Below are 20,135 nucleotides of genomic sequence, written 5' to 3' on the forward strand. Positions count from 1 at the left end.
AATCACTGATTATTCAATATCACCCATTGCTTAATGAATTTGATGTGGTTTAAGAAATTACTGAAAATAATCATTTTGACAATTATCTCATTAATCACGGTTTATTCAATTATGCGTTTTGGGAGATTACCGAAATTATCCAACGATTAATTAAGGGTTAATCACTGATGTGTTTTAGGAGATTACTAAGAATAATCACTGATTAATCACTGATTAATACACTGGATGTTGTTTAATAAATAACCGAAAATAATCATTTTGAAAATAGATTGAATAATCACGAGTTAATCACTTATGTGTTTAGATTACTTAAAATAATCACTGATTAATCACAGATTAATCACTGATGTACTTTAAGAGATTACTGAAAATAATCACAGATTAATCACTGATGTATTCTAAGAGATTGCTGAAAATAATCACTGATTAATCATGGGTTAATCACTGATGTATTTTAAGAGATTACTGAAAATAATCACTGATTAATCACGGGTTCATCACTGATGTATTTTAAGAGATTACTGAAAATAATCACTGATTAATCACGGGATAATCACTGATGTATTTCAAGACATTACTGAAAATAATCACTCATTAATCACGTGTTAATTTCTGGTGTCTTTTAGAAGATTACCAAAAATAATCACCGATTAATCACGGGTTAATCACCGATGTATTTTAGGAGATTATTGAAAATAATCACTGATTAATCACGAATTAACCTCTGATGTGTTTTGTGAGATTACCAAAAATCATCACTGATTAATGACGGGTTAATCGCTGACGTGTTTTGTGAGATTACCAAAAATAATCTCTAATTAATCCGGAGTTGACCAAGCAGACGTTGGCCAGATAAGAATTGGAAATAATTTATTTAAGTATTATTATTATTATTATTATTATTATTAGCTAAGCTACAACTCTAGTTGGAAAAGGAGGATGCTACAACCCCAAGGGCTCCAATAGGGAAAATAACCCAGTGAGGAAAGGAAATAAGTAAATAAATAAACTACAAGAGAAGTAATGAACAATTAAAATAAAATATTTCAAGAAGAGTAACAATATTGAAATAAATCTTTCATATATAAACTATAAAAAGCGTACCCTCATTATTATACTATGTCAATATTGAGAAGAAATCTTTCAGAGTTCTCTAGAGTATCTACTCTAGATGATTAAAAATATTGTGCTCCAAAAGGCCCTAGATTCAGATTTAGAAAATCCAGGCCTACATGGATGAGATGATGAATGGAGAAGTATTAATTCAAAAGCTCAAGATAGAGACGACTGGTGAAATCTAACCGAGGCCTTTTGCGTCAATAGGCGTAGGAGATGATGATGATGATGATGATGATGAAACATTTACTGAGATCATCAGTGGAGCAATTTGAAGTTCACGTTGACCGAGGGCGTTGCATACAACGATTAATAAACTGTTGCTTCAGCTTGTAAAAGAAGAAGGGGGTCAAATATAGAAAACGGATAATCAAATTGATTGAATGTAAACAAGAGTGGCAAGGAAAGAATAATGGAATTGGTCTAAACAAGGGGTTACCTGTTTGCACAGAAGATGGATTCCTCTTTTACGTTTGTTTAATGTATCTTTGGCTGACTTATCTGAAAATACTGAGAGAGAGAGAGAGAGAGAGAGAGAGAGAGAGAGAGAGAGAGAGAGAGAGAGAGAGAGAGAGAGAGAGAGAGAGAGAGAGAGAGACGGTTACCTTAAATACAATTCTAACCAGTTTCCTAAGCATTATGTAATAGGACTTTGAGAGAGAGAGAGAGAGAGAGAGAGAGAGAGAGAGAGAGAGAGAGAGAGAGAGAGAGAGAGAGAGAGAGACGGTTACCTCAAATATAATTCTAACCACAGTTTCCTAAGCATTATGTAATAGGACTTTGAGAGAGAGAGAGAGAGAGAGAGAGAGAGAGAGAGAGAGAGAGAGAGAGAGAGAGAGAGAGAGAGAGAGAGATGGTTACCCTGTGCACAAAATTCTGACCAAAGTTTCTTAAATATTATGAAATAGGACTTTTTGTATCGTCCTTACTTCATTAAAAAAAACACCCTGCCTCGAGCTGTATCCTACCTCCCACGTATCCTATCTCTATCTCGTATGTTACCCTACTTCCTATGTATGTATCCTACCTCTTATGATTCCTACCTAACATGTATCTTACCTCACAGATGCCCTACTTCATATGTCTCCTCCTCAGATGAATCCTATATACCCTATATTCTACCTAACATGTATCCTACACCCTTGTATCCTACCTGCCCTGTATCCTAACCCCGTGTATCTTAGCTCCTTGTATCTTTCCTGACATGTATCCTACCTTGCAAATATCCTATCTCCCATGTATCCTACCTTGCATGTATCCTAACTCCGATGTATACTACCTTGCAAGTATCATATCTGCCATGTATCCTACCTTACATATTTTCTATCTCCCATGCATCCTGCCTTGTATGTATTCTATCTCTCCCGTGTATTCTTCCACTGCATGTATCCCGATCTCCCAGGTATCCTTCCACAGCATGTATCGTATCGTATCATGCATTCCGATCTCCCAGGTATCCTCCCACTACATGTATCCTAGCTCCCATGTATCCTGATCTCCCACGTATCCTCCCACTACATGTATCCTAGCTCCCATGTATCCCGATCTCCCACGTATCCCAATCCCCCATGTATCCTTCCACTGCATGTATCATCCAACTGCATTTATCCTATCTCCCATGTATCCTATCTTCCATGTATCCTCCCACTGCATGTATCCTATCTCCCATGTATCCTGTCTTCCATGTATCCTCCCACTGCATGTATCATATCTCCCATGTACCCTTCCACTGCATGTATCCTATCTCCCATGTATCCTCCCACTGCATGTATCCTATCTCCCATGTATCCTGTCTTCCATGTATCCTCCCACTGCATGTATCATATCTCCCATGTACCCTTCCACTGCATGTATCCTATCTCCCATGTATCCTTTCACTGCATGTATCCTATCTCCCATGTATCTAACTCCCATGTATCCTACCTCCTATGTATCTAACTCCCATGTATCCTATTCCCCATGTATCCTACCTCCTATGTATCTAACTCCCGTGTATCCTACCTCCCATGTATCCTATTCCCCATGTCTCCTACCTCGCATGTATCCACGGGATTCGCCCCCTTTCTCAGCCTCTGGGCAACCTGCATGGGTATCATCTGGTAGAGAAGTTCGTCAGTTCTCTTCATCTCTTCGTCCAACTTCTTCATGGATTCCTCCAACTTCTTACTCTTCAGCTGCTCTTGGTCTAAGGCCAACTTCAGTTCCACGGACTGTTGTGTGCCGGCCAACATCAAGTCCCTGGGGATAGATGTGGAAACAATATACAATATACACAGTAGTTCTGACGATAAAATGATAGGGAGGGGCAGCTACAAATGCTTACATACATAAAAAAACATATACATACATCTATACATACACTGAATATATATATATATATATATATATATATATATATATATATATATATGATATATATACTGTATATACATATATATATATATACATATATATACCGTATATATATACATACATATATATACTGTATATATATACATACGTATATATAATATATACTGTATATATATAAATATATATATATATATATATATATATATAGATAGATAGATAGATAGATATAGATATACATATATACAAATTCATCGTTATAAACATCCCAGGAGTGGTCCATGATTTCAAATATGTATGTATATACCATCACCATACATACATACATACATAACACATACATATGTGTGTACGTGCTTGTAAGTGTGTGTGTGTGTGTGTGTGTGTGTATACTGTTAGAGACCCATTAATACAAAATAGCATGGAAATCAGATTTTATAAAAGATATATTCTAACAACTATTCTTAAGTTGATGACTGACTAACTTTACAGTTTCAGACAAACTTAGAAGCACAAAACATACACCCTTTTGACCACCTTTCATTTGTGAATCTTTACAACAATTACCTTCAATAACCATTCTGACGTCATCCTTCACCTTGGCATATACACCTTAACCTGTACCTGTTAACTATCAATCTATGTGTTATATTTCTTTCCCAAGTTTACACTGTTTCTCTATTTACATTCAACAAGGAACTTTCGTTCCTGGTTCGTGTTATTTATTTTACGAAACTTCAACTAAAGTTGTTTCTCGTCATTGTCAACCTGTGAATATAATTCATGGAAAGAAGAGGAATATTTGTTAGGTGGATAACGTAAGAGATGAACCCTTTATCTTGTCCTAATTACTGGATTTGTTTTCGTGGAGCCAGATGTGCATAACAAACTGGCCGACAACGGCCAGGGGATGTCCACATACTTAAATAAACTCCAAAAGGGCTGCAATTTAATTTCCACTCTTGTTTTTTTTTAATGTTTGTAAGTTTATTCATACTATTCTTACTCTAGTAAATTTATTTTAAAATTCCTATCACTTTATCAGTCCTCTAGGCGATATCTTGAAATGGACGATACCGGTTTTTTTTTTCTTTTTTTTTCATTGCTGTACCCGTCCTATAGACGATGTCTTAAAATAAACAAGGGGTATTAACTTCTTTGTCTAGTTTCTTGTTTACATACATACACACCTTGAGAAGTCATGCATGGACAGATCATTGATGTAGAGTCCCGTGGACATCAAGGATTCGAGATCAGGCATAATAGGAGTAGCCAAGAACAGAATCATCTTCCACTCGTCCATATACATCATCTGACCTGATGAAAGAATACAAACTCATTATCAAGATATGCTAAACTGATTACAACTTCAAAGACCTGATGAAAGAATACAAACTCATTATCAAGATATGCTAAACTGATTACAACTTCAAAGACCTGATGAAAGAATACAAACTCATTATCAAGATATGCTAAACTGATTACAACTTCAAAGACCTGATGAAAGAATACAAACTCATTATCAAGATATGCTAAACTGATTACAACTTCAAAGACCTGATGAAAGAATACAAACTCATTATCAAGATATGCTAAACTGATTACAACTTCAAAGACCTGATGAAAGAATACAAACTCATTATCAAGATATGCTAAACTGATTACAAATTTAAAGACCTGATGAAAGAATACAAACTCATTATCAAGATATGCTACATTGATTACAAATTCAAAGACCTAATGAAAGAATACAAACTCATTATCAAGATATGCTAAATTAATTAAAAATTCAAAGGCACCTATAACGTTAAAAACGCTTACTGCAAGTTAATAATTACATTAGGATCATTGCTCAGAATGCATATATAACGTTAAAAACGCCACCATAAGACTAAGAGTAGCGATAGATCATAGCTCAGAGGCATCTTTAACCTTTAAATCGCTTCCAGAAGACTTAAATTAGAAAAAAGATCATTCCTCAGAATGAATCTATAACGTATAAATAGATTCCTGAAGACTAAAATTACGTAAATAGCATCATTACTCAGAATCCATCTATAACATTTAAAAATGCTTCCAGAAGACTAAAATTACATCATCTGATCTGATGAAAGAATACAAACTCATTATAAAGAACTGCTAAATTGATTAAAAGTTCAAAGACACCTATCTTTTATTCACACATTTTTGATAAAATCAAAAATACATTTGATAACAACTTTTTTATTTCGACTTGGGAAAAAGAGGAAAATATGTTAAAAATTGTTTTCTTGAACATTGACGTTAAAAATTTCACTTAAACTGTCATCAACAAAACTTTGATCCATGTCAAAAAGATATATATAAAAAACTAATGAAATTAAATTATTATTATTGTTATTATTATTATTATTATTATTAATTGCTAAGCTACAACCCTAGGGACTCTAACAGGGAAAATAGCCCAGTGAGAATGGAAACAAGGGAAAATGAAATCTTTAAGAGTAACAACATGAAAATAAATATCTCCTAAATAAACTATAATGGCGGAATAAAATCACTAAATAATAATGTCAGTCTTAAGAAATTTCACGAAATACCGAAAGTTAAACTATTTCCTAAGAACATGATTAAAAAAGAAGTTGTAATTAAAGGTAACAAAGAATGGAAGTGGTTGCCAAATTAAAAAACTAAAAAAATATATATAACAAATAAACAACCACTAATAAAAGAGGCTATCAATAGTAACAAATGAGGATGGAAATTCATACACCTAGAAAGTCCTCATCTCAGGATAGTGCCGCAGAGCAGGGCCTCCAGAGTAGCAGCGGGGACCCGATGGCAACGGTGGTGTCGGAGAGCAACAACGGGGCCTGAGAGCAACAGAAGTTTCCCTAAAACAATAGAGGTGTCCTTATAACAACAAAGGTTTCCCTAGAGCAACAGGGGTGCCCATAGAACAATCAAGGTGTCCTTATAACAACAGAGGTTCCCTAGAGCAACAGAGGTTCCCCTAGACTCCTAGAGCAACAGAGATGTTCCTTTAACAAAGAAGGCGTCCCTTTAACAACAGAGGTTCCATAGAGCAACAGAGGTTCCTCTAGAGCAACAGAGGTTTCCCATTAACAACAAAGGTTTCCTAGAGCAATAGAAGTACCCCTAGAACAATAAAGGTGTCCTTATAACAACAGAGGTTTCCCTAGAGCAACAGTGGTGCCCCGAGAGCAACAGAGGTATCCCTTTAACAACAAAGGTTCCGAAGAGCAACAGAGGTACCCTTACAACAACAGAGGAGTCCCTTTAACAACAAAGGTTCTATAGAGCAACAGAGGTACTCCGAGAACAACAGAGGTATCCCTTTAACAACAAATGTTCCATAGAGCAACAGAGGTACCCCTAGAACAACAGAGGTGTCCCGTTAACAACAAAGGTTCCCTAGAGCAATAGAAGTACCCCTAGAACAATAAAGGTGTCCTTATAACAACAGAGGTTTCCCTAGAGCAACAGTGGTGCCCCGAGAGCAACAGAGGTATCCCTTTAACAACAAAGGTTCCGAAGAGCAACAGAGGTACCCTTACAACAACAGAGGAGTCCCTTTAACAACAAAGGTTCTATAGAGCAACAGAGGTACTCCGAGAACAACAGAGGTATCCCTTTAACAACAAATGTTCCATAGAGCAACAGAGGTACCCCAAGAACAACAGAGGTGTCCCTTTAACAACAAAGGTTCCCTAGAGCAACAGAGGTACCCATAGAACAACAGAAGTGTCCCTTTAACATCAGAGTTTCCCTAGAGCAACAGAGGTACCCCTTTAACAACAAATGTTCCCTAGAGCAACAGAGGTACCTCAAGAACATCAGAGGTGTCCCTTTAACAACAAAGGTTCCCTAAAGCAACAGAGGAACACCTACAACAAAGAGGTGTCCCTTTAACAACAAAGGTTCCCTAGAGCAACAGAGGTACCCCTACAACAAAGGTGTCCCTTCAACAACAAAGGTTCCCTAGAGCAACAGAGGTACCCCTACAACAACAGAGGTGTCCCTTTAACAACAAAGGTTCCTTAGAGCAACAGAGGTACCCCTACAACAACAGAGGTGTCCCTTTAACAACAAAGGTTCCCTAGAGCAACATAGGTACCCATAGAGCAACAGAGGTATCCATTTAACAGTAAAGGTTCCCTAGAGCAACAGAGGTACCCATAGAACAACAGAGGTGTTCCTTTAACAATAGAGGTTCCCTAGAGCAGTAGAGGTACCCCTAGAGCAACAGAGGTACCCCTAGAGCAACAAAGGTTTCCTAGAGCAACAGGGGTACCCCTAGAGCAACAGAGGTGTCCCTTTAACAACAAAGGTTCCCTAGAGCAACAGAGGTACCCCTAGAACAACAGAGGTGTCCATTTAACAACAAATCTTCCCTAGAGCAACAGAGGTACCTCAAGAACAACAGAGGTATCCCTTTAACAACAAGGGTTCCCTAGAGCAACAGAGGTACCCCTACAACAATAGAGGTGTCCCTTTAACAATAAAGGTTCCCTAGAACAACAGAGGTGTCCTGTTAACAACAAAGGTTCCCTAGAGCAATAGTGGTACCCATAGAACACCAGAGGTGTCCCTTTAACAACAAAGGTTCCCTAGAGTAACAGGGGTACCCCCAGAACAACAGGGGTGTCCCTTTAACAACAAAGGTTCCCTAGAGCAACAGAGGTACCCCTAAAACATCAGAGGTGTCCCTATAACAACAAATCTTCCATAGAGCCACAGAGGTACCCCAAGAACAACAGAGGTGTCCTTTTAACAACAAAGGTTCCTTAGAGCAACAGAGGTACCCACAGAGCAACAGAGATGTCCCTTTAACAACAAAGGTTCCCTAGAGCAACAGAGGTACCCCTTTAACAACAAATGTTCCCTAAACCAACAGAGGTACCTCAAGAACAACAGAGGTGTTCCTTTAACAACAAAGGTTACCTAGGGCCACAGAGGTATCCCTACAACAAGAGAGATGTCCCTTTAACAACAAATGTATCCTAGAGCAACAGAGGTACCTCAAGAACAACAGAGGTATCCCTTTAACAACAAAGGTTACCTAGAGCAACAGAGGTACCCCTACAACAACATAGATGTCCCTGTAACAACAAAGGTTCCCTAGAGCAAAAGGGGTACCCCCAAAACAACAGAGGTGTCCCTTTAACAACAAAGGTTCCCTAGAGCAACAGAGGTGTCCCTTAAACAACAAAAGTTACCTAGAGCAACAGAGGTACCCATAGAACACCAGAGGTGTCCCTTTAACAACAAAGGTTCCCTAGAGCAACAGGGGTACCCCCAGAACAACAGAGGTGTCCCTTTAACAACAAAGGTTCCCTAGAGCAACAGAGGTGTCTCTTAAACAACAAAAGTTACCTAGAGCAACAGAGGTACCCTTACAACAACAGAGATGTCTCTTTAACAACAAAGGTTCTCTAGAGCAACAGAGGTACCCCTACAACAACAGAAGTGGCCCTTTAACAACAAGGGTTCCCTAGAGCAACAGAGGTACCCCTACAACAACAGAGGTGTCCCTTTAGCAACAAAGGTTCCCTAGAGCAACAGAGGTACCCCTAGAACAACAGAGGTGTCCCTTTAACAACAAAGGTTCCCTAGAGCAACAGGGGTACCCCCAGAACAACAGAGGTGTCCCTTTAACAACAAAGGTTCCCTAGAGCAACAGAGGTACCCCTACAACAACAGAGGTGTCCCTTTAACAACAAAACTTCCATAGAGCAACAGAGGTACCCCCAGAACAACAGAGGTGTCCCGTTAACAACAGATGTTACCTAGAGCAACAGAGGTACCCCTTGAACAACAGAGGTGTCCCTTTAACAACAAAGGTTCCTTAGAGCAACAGAGGTACCCCTAGAGCAACAGAGGTGTCTCTTTAACAACAAAGGTTCTTTAGAGCAACAGAGGTACCCGTACAACAACAGAGGTGTCCCTTTAACAACAAAGGTTCCTTAGAACAACAGAGGTGTCCTGTTAACAACAAAGGTTCCCTAGAGCAACAGAGGTACCCATAGAACACCAGAGGTGTCCCTTTAACAACAAAGTTTCCCTAGAGCAACAGGGGTACCCCCAGAACAACAGGGGTGTCCCTTTAACAACAAAGGTTCCCTAGAGCAACAGAGGTACCCCTACAACAACAGAGGTGTCCCTATAACAACAAATCTTCCATAGAGCCACAGAAGTACCCCAAGAACAACAGAGGTGTCCTTTTAACAACAAAGGTTCCTTAGAGCAACAGAGGTACCCACAGAGCAACAGAGATGTCCCTTTAACAACAAAGGTTTCCTAGAGCAACAAAAGTACCCCTTTAACAACAAATGTTCCCTAAACCAACAGAGGTACCTCAAGAACAACAGAGGTATTCCTTTAACAACAAAGGTTACCTAGAGCCACAGAGGTATCCCTACAACAACAAAGATATCCCTTTAACAACAAATGTTTCCTAGAGCAACAAGGGTACCCCCAGAACAACAGAGGTGTCCCTTTAACAACAAAGGTTCCCTAGAGCAACAGAGGTATCCCTAGAACAACAGAGATGTCCCTGTAACAACAAAGGTTCTCTAGAGCAACAGAGGTACCTCAAGAACAACAGAGGTATCCCTGTAACAACAAAGGTTCCCTAGAGCAAAAGGGGTACCCCCAGAACAACAGAGGTGTCCCTTTAACAACAAAGGTTCCCTAGAGCAACATAGGTGTCCCTTAAACAACAAAGGTTACCTAGAGCAACAGAGGTACCCCTACAACAACAGAAGTGTCCCTTTAACAACAAGGGTTCCCTAGAGCAATAGAGGTAACCCTACAACAACAGAGGTGTCCCTTTAGCAACAAAGGTTCCCTAGAGCAACAGAGGTACCCCTAGAACAACAGAGGTATCCCGTTAACAACAAAGGTTCCCTAGAGCAACAGAGGTACCCATAGAACACCAGAGGTGTCCCTTTAACAACAAAGGTTCTTTAGAGCAACAGGGGTACCCCCAGAACAACAGAGGTATCACTTTAACAACAAAGGTTCCCTAGAGCAACAGAGGTACCCCAAGGACAACAGAGGTGTCCCTTTAACAACAAATCTTCCATAGAGCAACAGAGGTACCCCCAGAACAAAAGAGGTGTCCCGTTAACAACAGAGGTTCCCTAGAGCAACAGAGGTACCCCTAGAACAACAGAGGTGTCCCTTTAACAACAAAGGTTCCTTAGAGCAACAGAGGTACCCCTAGAGCAACAGAGGTGTCTCTTTAACAACAAAGTTTCCTTAGAGCAACAGAGGAACCTCTAAAACAACAGCTGGGACCAAAAAGCAACAGTGGTTTCCCTAGAGCAACAGAGATCCCTTATAGCAACAGCTATACCCCTAGAGCAAAAGAGGTCCCCTTATAGCAACAGTGGCGTCCCTAGAGCAACAGAGTTCCCCTTATAGCAACAGTTGTGCCCCTATAGCAACAGTGATGCCCTTAGAGCAACAGTGGTGCCCCTAGAACAACAGAGATCCCCTAGAGCAACAGTAGTGACCCTAGAGCTACGCCCCCTCACCTTTCAAGCTTAGTGATTTTGGGGGTTCCTCCTCGTGAGAGTCCGCTTTGCCGTTCATTTTGTTGTCGCTATTGTCCGCGAAGGCGTCATCAAAGGACTTCAGCTCGAAGATGTTGTTTGTCCGTCGGAGGATCTGTTGAGACAAATAGGTCACGCGGGTTGGTCAGGATAAAGATAAAAAAAAAATGAATTTTTCATTTTAAGGTTTTCCTTATAAAAGTTATATTTGATAAGCATCAAAAAATGAATTTATTAAATTCATGACTTTAAATTGTAATATTCCTGTTTATTCTATCATTTCAAAATAACCTCGTTATCAAAACTATAATTCAACTGACATTAATTAATATGTATATAAAAATATTTAATCATAGACCCTAGTTAATCAAGATAACTATTGAGATTAACTAATTCGTCCATAAAAAAAATAAAAAATTAAGCTGATACTAATTAAATCATGACTATGTATCAAATAATGAATATGTAACAGGACTAATGCAAATTCAAGAAATCCTTAAAGCTAAAGGTAGTCGATTAATTAAATACATAGCCGTTTTGTGTACGTGAAGAGTGTAGTAAGGTGAAGATTAACATACAAACAAACACACAAAGGAAGATGCAAGTTGCAATCAAGCCATGGGTAGTATCTTGCAAGAGAAATAGAAATTGCGAATTGTTATTATTATTATTATTATTATTATTATTATTATTATTATTATTTTAAACTCCACCATAATTGAAAAAAAAAACTAAAAACAAATGTTTACATACAAACTCGTTGGAATAAAACAACAACAAACAAACAACAACAGCAACAAACAACAACAGCATTCCCTTCTGGCGTTTCGTAGACTAGGAGTGTGTGGAATGGACCTCTGGTTTCAGCCTTAAGTACAGAAGCGTGCAGAAAAGTATTGCAAGTAAACTGACGCTGGTGCAGTACAATTAAACTCGCTTTATTCCCCTTCCCTCTACTCCCAGGCTTTGGATTTCTCTTTTCTGCTTCCGTTTTCCTGGTTTTAAGTCCAGGACGGTCTCAATCGCGTGTTTCTTTAGGCCTGGGGTGACTGTCTTTAGGCCTGGGCTGACAGTCTTTAGGCTTGAGTTGAGTAGGCCTGAGTTGAGAGTATCCTAGGCCTGGGTTGACGGTCTCTAGTCCTGGGTTGACTGTCTTTAGGCCTGGTTTGACTGTCTTTAGGCCTAGGTTGAGTCTTTAGGCCTGGGTTGACTGTCTTTAACCGAGGTTGAGTCATTCGGCCTGGGTTGACTGTCTTTAGACCTGGGCTGACTGTCTTTAGGCCTGAATTGAGAGTCTTTAGGCCTGGGTTGACTGGCTTTAGGCCTAGGTTGAGACTTAAGGCCTCGGTTAACAGTCTTTAGGCCTGAGTTGAGAGTCTTTAGGCCTGAGTTGAGAGTCTTTAGGCCTGGGTTGACTGTCTTTAGGCCTAGGTTGAGACTTAAGGCCTCGGTTGACTGTCTTTAGGCCTGAGTTGAGAGTCTCTAGTCCTGGGTTGACTGTCATTAGGCCTGGTATGACTGTCTTTAGGCCTATGTTGCGTCTTTAGGCCTGGGTTGACTGTCTTTAGGCCTGGGCTGACTGTCTTTAGGCCTGAGTTGACTGTCTTTAGGCCTGGGTTGACTGTCTTTAGGCCTGAGTTGAGAGTCTTTAGGACTGGGTTGACTGTCTCTAGGCCTGGGCTGACTGTCTTTAGGGCTGAGTTGACTGTCTTTAGGCCTGGGTTGACAGTCTTTAGGCCTGAGTTGAGAGTCATTAGGCCTGGGTTGACTGTCTCTAGTCCTGGGTTGACTGTCTTTAGGCCTGGGTTGAGTCTTTAGGCCTGGGTTGACCGTCTTTAGGCCTAGGTTGAGTCTTTAGGCCTGGGTTGACTGTCTTTAGGCCTGAGTTGACTGTCTATAGGCCTGAGTTGACCGACCTTAGGCCTGGGTTGACTGTCTTTAGGACTGCGTAGACTGTTTTTAAGCCTAGGTTGACAGTCTTTAGGTCTGGGTTGACTGTCTTTAAGACTGGGTTGACGGTCTTTAGGCTTGGGTTCACAGTCTTTAGGCCTGGGTTGACTGTCTCTAGTCCTGGGTTGACTGTCTTTAGGCCTAGGTTGAGTCTTTAGGCCTGGGTTGACTGTCTTTAGGACTGCGTAGACTGTTTTTAAGCCTGGGTTGACAGTCTTTAGGCCTGGGTTGTCTGTCTTTAGGTCTGGGTTGACTGTCTTTAAGACTGGGTTGACGGTCTTTAGGCTTGGGTTCACAGTCTTTAGGCCTGGGTCGACTGTCTCTAGTCCTGGGTTGACTGTCTTTAGGCCTAGGTTGAGTCTTTAGGCCTGGGTTGACTGTCTTTAGGACTGCGTAGACTGTTTTTAAGCCTGGGTTGACAGTCTTTAGGCCTGGGTTGTCTGTCTTTAGGTCTGGGTTGACTGTCTTTAAGACTGGGTTGACGGTCTTTAGGCTTGGGTTCACAGTCTTTAGGCCTGGGTTGACTGTCTCTAGTCCTGGGTTGACTGTCTTTAGGCCTAGGTTGAGTCTTTAGGCCTGGGTTGACTGTCTTTAGGACTGCGTAGACTGTTTTTAAGCCTGGGTTGACAGTCTTTAGGCCTGGGTTGTCTGTCTTTAGGTCTGGGTTGACTGTCTTTAAGACTGGGTTGACGGTCTTTAGGCTTGGGTTCACAGTCTTTAGGCCTGGGTTGACTGTCTCTAGTCCTGGGTTGACTGTCTTTAGGCCTAGGTTGAGTCTTTAGGCCTGGGTTGACAGTCATTAGGCATGGGCTGACTGTCTTTAGGCCTAGGTTGAGTCTTTAGGCCTGGGTTGACTGTCTTTAGGCCTGAGTTGACTGTCTATAGGCCTGAGTTGACTGTCTTTAGGCCTGGATTAACTGTCTTTAGGACTGCGTAGACTGTTTTTAGGCCTGGGTTGACAGTCTTTAGGCCTGGGTTGTCTGTCTTTAGGCCTGGGTTGACTGTCTTTAAGCCTGGGTTGACGGTCTTTAGGCTTGGGCTGACAGTCTTTAGGCCAGGGTTGACTGTCTCTAGTCCTGGGTTGACGGTCTTTAGGCCTGGTTTGACTGTCTTTAGGCCTAGGTTGAGTCTTTAGGCCTGGGTTGACAGTCTTTAAGGCCTGGGCTGACTGTCTTTAAGCCTGAGTTGAGAGTCTTTAGGCCTTGGTTGACTATCTCTAGGCCTGGGTTGACTGTCTTTAGGCCTGAATTGAGAGTCTTTAGGCCTGGGTTGACTGGCTTTAGGCCTAGGTTGAGACTTAAGGCCTGAGTTGAGAGTCTTTAGGCCAGAGTTGAGAGTCTTTAGGCCTGAGTTGAGAGTCTTTAGGCCTGGGTTGACGGTCTCTAGTCCTGGGTTGACTGTCTTTAGGCCTGGTTTGACTGTCTTTAGGCCTAGGTTGAGTCTTTAGGCCTGGGTTGACTGTCTTTAACCGAGGTTGAGTCATTCGGCCTGGGTTGACTGTCTTTAGGCCTGGGCTGACTGTCTTTAGGCCTGAATTGAGAGTCTTTAGGCCTGGGTTGACTGGCTTTAGGCTTGAGTTGAGACTTAAGGCCTCGGTTAACAGTCTTTAGGCCTGAGTTGAGAGTCTTTAGGCCTGAGTTGAGAGTCTTTAGGCCTGAGTTGAGAGTCTTTAGGCCTGGGTTGACTGTCTTTAGGCCTAGGTTGAGACTTAAGGCTTCGGTTGACTGTCTTTAGGCCTGAGTTGAGAGTCTCTAGTCCTGGGTTGACTGTCATTAGGCCTGGTATGACTGTCTTTAGGCCTAGGCTGCGTCTTTAGGCCTGGGTTGACTGTCTTTAGGCCTGGGCTGACTGTCTTTAGGCCTGAGTTGACTGTCTTTAGGCCTGGGTTGACTGTCTTTAGGCCTGAGTTGAGAGTCTTTAGGACTGGGTTGACTGTCTCTAGGCCTGGGCTGACTGTCTTTAGGCCTGAGTTGACTGTCTTTAGGCCTGGGTTGACAGTCTTTAGGCCTGAGTTGAGAGTCTTTAGGCCTGGGTTGACTGTCTCTAGTCCTGGGATGACTGTCTTTAGGCCTGGGTTGAGTCTTTAGGCCTTGGTTGACCGTCTTTAGGCCTAGGTTGAGTCTTTAGGCCTGGGTTGACTGTCTTTAGGCCTGAGTTGACTGTCTATAGGCCTGAGTTGACCGTCTTTAGGCCTGGGTTGACTGTCTTTAGGACTGCGTAGACTGTTTTTAAGCCTAGGTTGACAGTCTTTAGGCCTGGGTTGTCTGTCTTTAGGTCTGGGTTGACTGTCTTTAAGACTGGGTTGACAGTCTTTAGGCTTGGGTTCACAGTCTTTAGGCCTGGGTTGACTGTCTCTAGTCCTGGGTTGACTGTCTTTAGGCCTAGGTTGAGTCTTTAGGCCTGGGTTGACTGTCTTTAGGACTGCGTAGACTGTTTTTAAGCCTGGGTTGACAGTCTTTAGGCCTGGGTTGTCTGTCTTTAGGTCTGGGTTGACTGTCTTTAAGACTGGGTTGACGGTCTTTAGGCTTGGGTTCACAGTCTTTAGGCCTGGGTTGACTGTCTCTAGGCCTGGGTTGACTGTCTTTAGGCCTAGGTTGAGTCTTTACGCCTGGGTTGACTGTCTTTAGGACTGCGTAGACTGTTTTTAAGCCTGGGTTGACAGTCTTTAGGCCTGGGTTGTCTGTCTTTAGGTCTGGGTTGACTGTCTTTAAGACTGGGTTGACGGTCTTTAGGCTTGGGTTCACAGTCTTTAGGCCTGGGTTGACTGTCTCTAGTCCTGGGTTGACTGTCTTTAGGCCTAGGTTGAGTCTTTAGGCCTGGGTTGACTGTCTTTAGGACTGCGTAGACTGTTTTTAAGCCTGGGTTGACAGTCTTTAGGCCTGGGTTGTCTGTCTTTAGGTCTGGGTTGACTGTCTTTAAGACTGGGTTGACGGTCTTTAGGCTTGGGTTCACAGTCTTTAGGCCTGGGTTGACTGTCTCTAGTCCTGGGTTGACTGTCTTTAGGCCTAGGTTGAGTCTTTAGGCCTGGGTTGACTGTCTTTAGGACTGCGTAGACTGTTTTTAAGCCTGGGTTGACAGTCTTTAGGCCTGGGTTGTCTGTCTTTAGGTCTGGGTTGACTGTCTTTAAGACTGGGTTGATGGTCTTTAGGCTTGGGTTCACAGTCTTTAGGCCTGGGTTGACTGTCTCTAGTCCTGGGTTGACTGTCTTTAGGCCTAGGTTGAGTCTTTAGGCCTGGGTTGACAGTCATTAGGCATGGGCTGACTGTCTTTAGGCCTAGGTTGAGTCTTTAGGCCTGGGTTGACTGTCTTTAGTCCTGAGTTGACTGTCTATAGGCCTGAGTTGACTGTCTTTAGGCCTTGATTAACTGTCTTTAGGACTGCGTAGACTGTTTTTAGGCCTGGGTTGACAGTCTTTAGGCCTGGGTTGTCTGTCTTTAAGCCTGGGTTGACGGTCTTTAGGCTTGGGCTGACAGTCTTTAGGCCAGGGTTGACTGTCTCTAGTCCTGGGTTGACGGTCTTTAGGCCTGGTTTGACTGTCTTTAGGCCTAGGTTGAGTCTTTAGGCCTGGGTTGACAGTCTTTAAGGCCTGAGTTGACTGTCTTTAGGCCTGAGTTGAGAGTCTTTAGGCCTTGGTTGACTATCTCTAGGCCTGGGTTGACTGTCTTTAGGCCTAGGTTGAGACTTAAGGCCTTGGTTGACAGTCTTTAGGCCTGAGTTGACAGTCTTTAGGCCTGGGTTGACTGTCTTTAGGCCTGAGTTGACTGTCTTTAGGCCTAGGTTGAGTCTTTAGGCCTGGGTTGACTGTCTTTAGGCCTGAGTTGAGTCTTTAGGCCTGGGTTGACTGTCTTTAGGCCTAGGTTGAGTCTTTAGGCCTGGGTTGACTGTCTTTAGGCCTGGGTTGACTGTCTTTAGGCCTAGGTTGAGTCTTTAGGCCTGGGTTGACTGTCTTTAGGCCTGAGTTGACTGTCTTTAGGCCTAGGTTGAGTCTTTAGGCCTGGGTTGACTGTCTTTAGGCCTGAGTTGAGTCTTTAGGCCTGGGTTGACTGTCTTTAGGCCTAGGTTGAGTCTTTAGGCCTGGGTTGACTGTCTTTAGGCCTAGGTTGAGTCTTTAGGCCTGGGTTGACTGTCTTTAGGCCTGAGTTGAGTCTTTAGGCCTACGTGAACTGTCTTATTGGTTTGCTACTAAATTTCTATTCAAAGTAAATTATTTTTTCTAAGCAACTGAAATAATTAGAAAAATGGACCTAAATAAACAATGAAAAAATGAAAGAATATATATATATATATATATATATATATATATATAAATGTATATATATATATATACATGATCTACGTCTCAGCTTTCGAATTCTCTTTTTGCTCCTGTTTCCTTCCTTCAAAAAGCTATAATTTTATATATATAATATATATATATTATTATTATTATTATTATTATTATTATTATTATTATTATTATTATTATTATTATTATTATTATTATTAGCTAAGCTACAACCCTAGTTGGAAAACCAGGATGCTATAAGCCAAAGGTATCCAACAGGGAAAAAAAACGCAGCGAGGAAAGGAATAGCTAAGATAGGCGAAATTATATTCCATATAAAATATATTTTCATGAAATATAGAAAATTTAAGTTGATGGCCAGAGAGACTTTAATCATGTTAGCCCAATTTCAATTCTGATTCCGACTATTAAATCATTCGCTGGCATTTCTGAAAAAATATAAAATATAAAATATAAAATATAAAAATATAAAATATAATAAATATAATAGTATAAAATATAAGATATAAAAATATAAAATATAATAAATATAAAATTATAAAATATAAAATACAAAAATATAAAATATAATAAATACAAAATATAAAAATATAAATTATAAAATATAATAAATAAAAAATATAATAAATATAAAATGTAAAATATAAAATATAGAAATATAAAAAATAAAATATAAAATATAAAGTATATAATATAATACATATAAAATATAAAAATATAAAAAATAAAATATAAAATATAAAGTATATAATATAATACATATAAAATATAAAAATATAAAATATAGAAATATAAAAACAAGAAATTGTAACAATGCGGAGAGGAAAACAAAATATTAATCAATGGAAATCATACAGACAAAGTTATAATATATCTAATTTATTATGAAATGTTGAAAATGGGAGTAAAAATAAAAATATATTTTCATAAAATGTAAAAAAAAAAAAAATGTTACACCCGAAATTATATTATTATGAAATGATGGAAATGGGAGTAAAATCAGGGAAATATTCTATAGAAATACATTTTCATGAAATGTTAAAAATCTTTTTCACCCAAATTGCATTATCATGAAATGTTAAAAATGGGAGTGTAAGTAGAAATATATTTGCATGAAATTTTAAAACGTTGTTACATCCAAATTACATTATCATGAAATGTTGAAAATGGGAGTGAAAGTAGAAATACATTTTCATGAAATGTTAAAAAACTGTTTCACCCAAATTACATTATCATGAAATGTTGAAAATGTGAGTGAAAGTAGAAGTACATTTTCATGAAATGTTAAAAATCTTTTTCACCCAAATTACATTATCATGAAATGTTGAAAATGTGAGTAAAAGTAGAAATAAATTTTCATGAAATGTTAAAAAATTGTTACATGTAAATTACATTATCATATAATGTTGAAAATGGGAGTAAAAATAGAATTATATTATCAGGAAACGTTGAAAATTTTTCACGAAATCTAAAAAAAAAGAATAGTGGAAGAGGAAAAAAAAACACAAAGGAAAATTGTGTTTATAAATGAAAAATTCTAAAAAATTCTTGACGAAAGACAGTAGTGCGAAAAAATGCAGACATTAAAAGCAACTGCTTTAAACAAGGTAAACAGTTATGCATGCGACAGGCAAAAGCAAGCAGAATCCTAAATATGAATATTTTCTATCCAGTATACTCTAAGTGCACTGTGTTCAATTCAACGCACTGCTTACTGGAGATATAAATTTTTTCGTGGAGTCAATAATCTTAGATGTGACCAGAGAGAGAGAGAGAGAGAGAGAGAGAGAGAGAGAGAGAGAGAGAGAGAGTTTCATTAAATACTTTATGTAATTTTTACTGTAATCAACCCCTGATTGAAAGAGAGAGAGAGAGAGAGAGAGAGAGAGAGAGAGAGAGAGAGAGAGAGAGAGAGAGAGAGAGAGAGAGAGAGAGTTTCATTAAATACTTTATGTAATTTTTACTGTAATCAACCCCTGATTGAAAGAGAGAGAGAGAGAGAGAGAGAGAGAGAGAGAGAGAGAGAGAGAGAGAGAGAGAGAGAGAGAGTTTCATTAAATACTTTATGTAATTTTTACTGTAATCAACCCCTGATTGAAAGAGAGAGAGAGAGAGAGAGAGAGAGAGAGAGAGAGAGAGAGAGAGAGAGAGAGAGAGAGAGAGTTTCATGAGATACTGTATGTAATTTTTACTGTAATAAACCCCTGATTGACAGAGAGAGAGAGACAGAGAGAGAGAGAGAGAGAGAGAGAGAGAGAGAGAGAGAGAGAGAGAGAGAGAGAGAGAGTTTCATTAGATATTGTATGTAATATTTACTGTAATATTTCACATTAATAAATCCATAGTTCAACACTACCTAGTGAACATAAGAGAGAGAGAGAGAGAGAGAGAGAGAGAGAGAGAGAGAGAGAGAGAGAGAGAGAGCGAGAGCGAGAGAGAGAGCGAGCGAGAGAGAGAGAGAGAGAGATTCCTATGCTTAAGCATCAGTGATAAAATCCTTGATATGATTAAAATCTGGATAAATCTGATAAACGACCAAGCCACAAAAAAATAAAAACAATAAAAATAAAATAAAAAACCCAGCTTCAAATTTTAAGTCTTCCACAAGTTTTTCTTTATTTCTTCGACAAAATATAATTGCTGGTGTAAAATTTATTCAGGGCATTATTTATATCTATATCTATATATACAGTATATATATATATATATATATATATATATATATATATATATATGCATGTTTATGTATGTATATATATATATATATATATATATATATATATATATATATATATATATATATATATGTTTATATATATGTGTGTGCTTATATATATATATATATATATATATATATATATATATATATGTTATAA

At 39.5% G+C, this 20,135-nt stretch overlaps 1 protein-coding gene across 2 annotated transcripts in view; it reads right to left on the reverse strand.

Moving 5' to 3' along the window:
- Positions 1-20,135, reverse strand: part of Gyc88E (Guanylyl cyclase at 88E) — a 234,009-nt gene that overhangs the window by 52,593 nt on the left and 161,281 nt on the right. For both annotated transcript variants that reach the window (XM_068352075.1, XM_068352076.1), the window contains exons 7-9: positions 11,007-11,139; positions 4,656-4,782; positions 3,150-3,354 (exon numbers count right to left, since the gene is read on the reverse strand). In XM_068352075.1, the coding sequence (XP_068208176.1) occupies positions 3,150-3,354; positions 4,656-4,782; positions 11,007-11,139 (465 nt within the window). The remainder of the gene's footprint in view (positions 1-3,149; positions 3,355-4,655; positions 4,783-11,006; positions 11,140-20,135) is intronic.

The sequence above is a fragment of the Palaemon carinicauda genome, chromosome 28 (genome assembly GCF_036898095.1).
Source record: "Palaemon carinicauda isolate YSFRI2023 chromosome 28, ASM3689809v2, whole genome shotgun sequence".
NCBI classification, from domain to species: domain Eukaryota; kingdom Metazoa; phylum Arthropoda; class Malacostraca; order Decapoda; family Palaemonidae; genus Palaemon; species Palaemon carinicauda.